At 39.1% G+C, this 4,329-nt stretch overlaps 1 protein-coding gene across 1 annotated transcript in view; it reads left to right on the forward strand.

Moving 5' to 3' along the window:
• LOC106875361 (uncharacterized) overlaps positions 1–4,329 on the forward strand; it is a 142,593-nt gene that overhangs the window by 105,944 nt on the left and 32,320 nt on the right. The window contains exons 37-38 of the mRNA XM_052966732.1: positions 3,238–3,458; positions 3,505–3,573. Of these exons, the coding sequence (XP_052822692.1) occupies positions 3,238–3,458; positions 3,505–3,573 (290 nt within the window). The remainder of the gene's footprint in view (positions 1–3,237; positions 3,459–3,504; positions 3,574–4,329) is intronic.

The following is a 4,329-nucleotide window of genomic DNA, read 5'->3' on the forward strand; positions in this document are numbered from 1 at the left end:
TGTATGTATGTGTGTATGTATGTAAAAACAAAATAGGACAAGAACACAAAACATCCACACAGTTAGATGATACAAAAAAGGGACAACAAAACATCCAGACAGACGATACAAAGAAAACGAGGACGGGTCATTCGGAGTTTTCTATCCTCAGTCGAGTTCCAGACTGTCTTTGCAATTTCGGCTGGTTATACTCGAGATTGCTCCAATCTGGCCAGCCCCAAGGAAAAACTAAGCTAAGAGCATTAGATTCCTTGGAAGAAAGTAGCGAATGTATACGAAAACAAGGACGGAAAAACAGCCAAGGCATCCCCAGCCCACCCTTCAGCGGGTGTTAGCAGCAGACAGAGCGCCTTACAAAGAACCGCTACCCTTCCACAAGAAGCGAAAGATCAGACGTTCAAACTGCTTAGTCACGAATCGGGTCAAGGCATGACGGTCAGGTGGTAGGTAATCACAGATGCGATGAACACATTTGCGACCTCTGCCCTCCCTTTCAGGGATAGCCACCGCTCAGACCAGGTCTGAGTTAGGTGGGCCACCCTGGTCGTTACTTCGCTCCAATTCTTCTCTATCTGGAGGTCTGGACCGAACCAAACCATTAGCATAGCATTTTAACCAGACGACGCTGTTGGGTGGCATCGACCTGCCTCTCCAGGTGCCGAGTTGCATGCCGACTAACTTATCACGGTTAATTTTTGCTCCTGCTACCGTCTCGTAATTCTTAATGGCCTCGCCTACTCCCAGTAAGTGTTCCACCTCGGACACGATGGTGGTGATGTCGTCCGCATACGCCGTAACTGACCTTACACAACCTAGATCACGCGGGACGTCCCTCATACCCTCCAACTTCCGCAGTAAAGGCTCCAGAGCCAACACATACAGAAGGTGGGGAAAAGGAACAGTCTTGCCGTACTGAGCGTTTGATACAGAACGGAGGACCGATACCAGATATCGATGGTCAACCCTGTCAAAAGTTTAGATTGGTCTAAATGGACCAAATCCCCACCCTTACCAGAAATCCTTCTAACCCTCTCTAAGGTGTAGTGTATAAGGTGGAGATTATACTATATGGATCCTCTGGGAACGGCATATGTTTATGCCTCTCCGACGAGACCATCCAGGACACTCGCCAATCACTTTGCTAATACCTTGGTCAAAATCTTCAACTCTGCGTTAACCAAAGTGATGGGCCGGAAATTAATTATAAAATCCCCCTTGTTTGGGTCTTTTCTAAGCAGTGTCACCACCTCTCGGCTCACAGATCTGGGAATAAACCCATTCTGCTGCTAGTTGATGAAGACACATGCCAGTAGGTGTCCAAACAAGTCTGGCATACTGTAATATAGCTCGTAGGGGAGACCATCTAGCTCCGGCAACTTGTCCCCGTCACAGTCCGACAAAGCCCCTTCACAGCATTCCGCTTCCCGCCCCGAGAGATGAGGCAAACCGGCCAGGAAGTCTGTGAGGTCCCTCCTACACTCCTACCCGCCTCCCCTCCTGAAAAGCTGGGCGAAATGCTCTTTTTTTTTTGTTCCCCTCCCTTTCCAACTTTCCTTTGTACTTCATCAATTCCTCCTGGTCGCAATGTAAACTCTTGCGAGCAATACCAGCGGCTGCTGCAAAGTTGGGTTTTTCTCTCTTTTAATAACTCAACGCCTATTGGCATATTTAATAATTCAGTACTACTTTCACAGTTCCTTTTTTTCCGTCGTTGTTTAAAGTACTACTTTAAACAACTTTAAAGTACTTTAACTGTGAAAGTAGTACTTTCACAGTTTCCTTTTTTTCCGTCGTTGTTTAAAGCTTTCTTCGTACCTTGACTCGTACTTGGTTCCATGGTGGACTTGTCTTTAACGGGAGAGTTGTCCATTTTCACTACAACTGGGCATAAGCACCCCACAAAAATTATGATAAAAATAATAATTTCTCCCTTCAAACAAGGGGAAAAGTTAATAAAATCTACCTTAAGCAGAAAACAAAGTGTTTGAAAAACACTAAAACAACATTTCAACAATACACTTTTAACAAAAACAATACACAATAAGCACGAACCGTTATAAGTTGACAAACCAACATAAAAGTGAGGGAAGCGAATGGTTCAAATTAAACCTAAGTTAAACGTTTAAATAAACTATTAGATTATCGATTATCAATTTTAGGATGAGTCTATGCACGTGGAAGGTAGATAGGATCAACTCCAAACTCTGGCTATTAAAACATTTTTTAAATATCATACAATATAAAAATTTGAGAATTTATAAAAATCACTTAATTGAGACCATTTACGTGGAAGGTTGATGGGTTCAAACTCGGAACTTAGATCATTAAAAATAAGGCATCAATGAATTAAGGTTTCAAAAATATATAGGAATTTTATGTTTAAGCATTTATAAAAATTCGTTTGGGTTTCAGACGTTAAGTCGAATGAAACGAACTGTAGGTGGAGACTAAAATTTTGTTAGTTATTTGAGATAGATCCATGTTCGTAGGTAGGTTCAGAATTCTGATTTAGTTATTTTCTGAAGAATTTAAATGCAGATAAGTACTTATGTCTACATGCAATTATAACGTCAGAGATTTTGTTAAGATTTTTTTATCTGTACGAAATATACTAATTGCTTCCGTAGTACATAACTTACACTTTCTGGTATGTGTCTTACATCGAGTGGTTTCCGTTATAATAGACCAGTTTAAGTTGAATTCTTTATTTTGTGTTTTTAATTTGTTGCCACTCGGCCGGCAAAAATGAGTTGTACCAGTATTTCAAAGGATCAGCCTTGTCACATTCTGTATCACACTGAATCTCCCTGATAACTACGTTAAGGGCACGCGTGTGTCTATGAAGTACTCAGCCACTTGCACGTTAATTTCATGAATAAACTATTCCGTTGATCGGATCAACTGGAACCCTTGTCGTAACCGATAGTGTGCCAATTATTCGAAGTCATCAGCATGACATAACCGAAGGCAAAATGATTACATTAAGACTATACATTTTGTAAAGCGAAACGGTTTAGAAGACATTCAGAGATTTGGGATTGCTGATTATTTTTTCATTTTTTTTTCTTTGTTTTTCCATCGAACGTCAATATACAATAATGTGGTATGCTATAAACATCTAGTATTTTACATCTTTAATCTGTAAAATGTTGGCTTTAAATTGTTATATTGCGATAAAATACATTTGTTTTGTATAATGCATACTAATTCGAAAGTTTCCATTGATAACCCTTTCAGAAATCGGAATATGTGAATGCTTTGGCGATCCTCATTGTGTATCTTTTGATCAGAAATGGCTTCATTTCCAAGGCATGTGTAAATATACACTACTCAGAGACAACTGTTTAAACCTTAACGACACGCCTAGCTTCCGCGTTGAAGCATTGTTTTGGAATAAAGATATTCCTGACCAGGAAAACAGTTGGGTCAAAGAAATATCAGTTTTCATAGATGATTTGGTATGATTTTTTTAAATGTATTTTTAAATTTATATCTTTATTAAAGCAACTAAATTTGGAAAATGAACGTATGACTGTGCTGAGTGTTAGTATGACTGTGTTGAGTGCTGAGATGGTTTTGTTGTGTGCTAAGTTGTGATTTGGTTAAAAATTTCTTATATAACTAACGTATTTGATGGTATAAAAGACGCATTTTTTCCCAAACATATTGCCTCAAAGATTCTGCCCGAGTCTTATATGCAAAGCTGGGATTCCCTTAAGCTTTAAGGCATTAAAAATCTTTTTCCTTGGTATGCGCTGCTGCGATTGGATTGCTTCCAATATGCCCTTGAATTTTTTTTATGCTATCAAATAGGGCCCATTGTTTTGAGTTCCGTCCTAACCATGGTACATTGGAAAAGTGCTTTCTTCAATAGCCTTGGATCAACTAAAGATGATGGGAATTGTGTGGGAACTCGTTGCAGGGGACCATTATTTATTTTGGAAAAAATTAATAATAATGGGCTTATTGTACATATTGGTTACTGTATACAGAAAGCGGCGATAATTCAAGTAAAGAGAGACAGCAATGAAAGCTAGAAGTACACGCACAGAGTACAGGATGAAACACAAAACGACAGAAAAGCGAACAATAAAAAATATCCATAAAGAAGAAAGAGTTCAGAAGCACATTAGGAGTAGCGTTAATTAATTTCGGAAATCGTGGAATTTTTGAAGGGTGCAGTGTCCTGACAATTCAGAAGTGATGTAGTTTGGTTATTCAATGCGTTAACACTTCTGAAAGTGAGAAACATGCTTCCAAAATCATTGGTGCTGCACTGTTTTATTATCATTATTATTATTATTTTATGTTTGACTTTTGTTTTGCATT

Source organism: Octopus bimaculoides, chromosome 3 (genome assembly GCF_001194135.2).
Source record: "Octopus bimaculoides isolate UCB-OBI-ISO-001 chromosome 3, ASM119413v2, whole genome shotgun sequence".
NCBI lineage: Eukaryota > Metazoa > Mollusca > Cephalopoda > Octopoda > Octopodidae > Octopus > Octopus bimaculoides.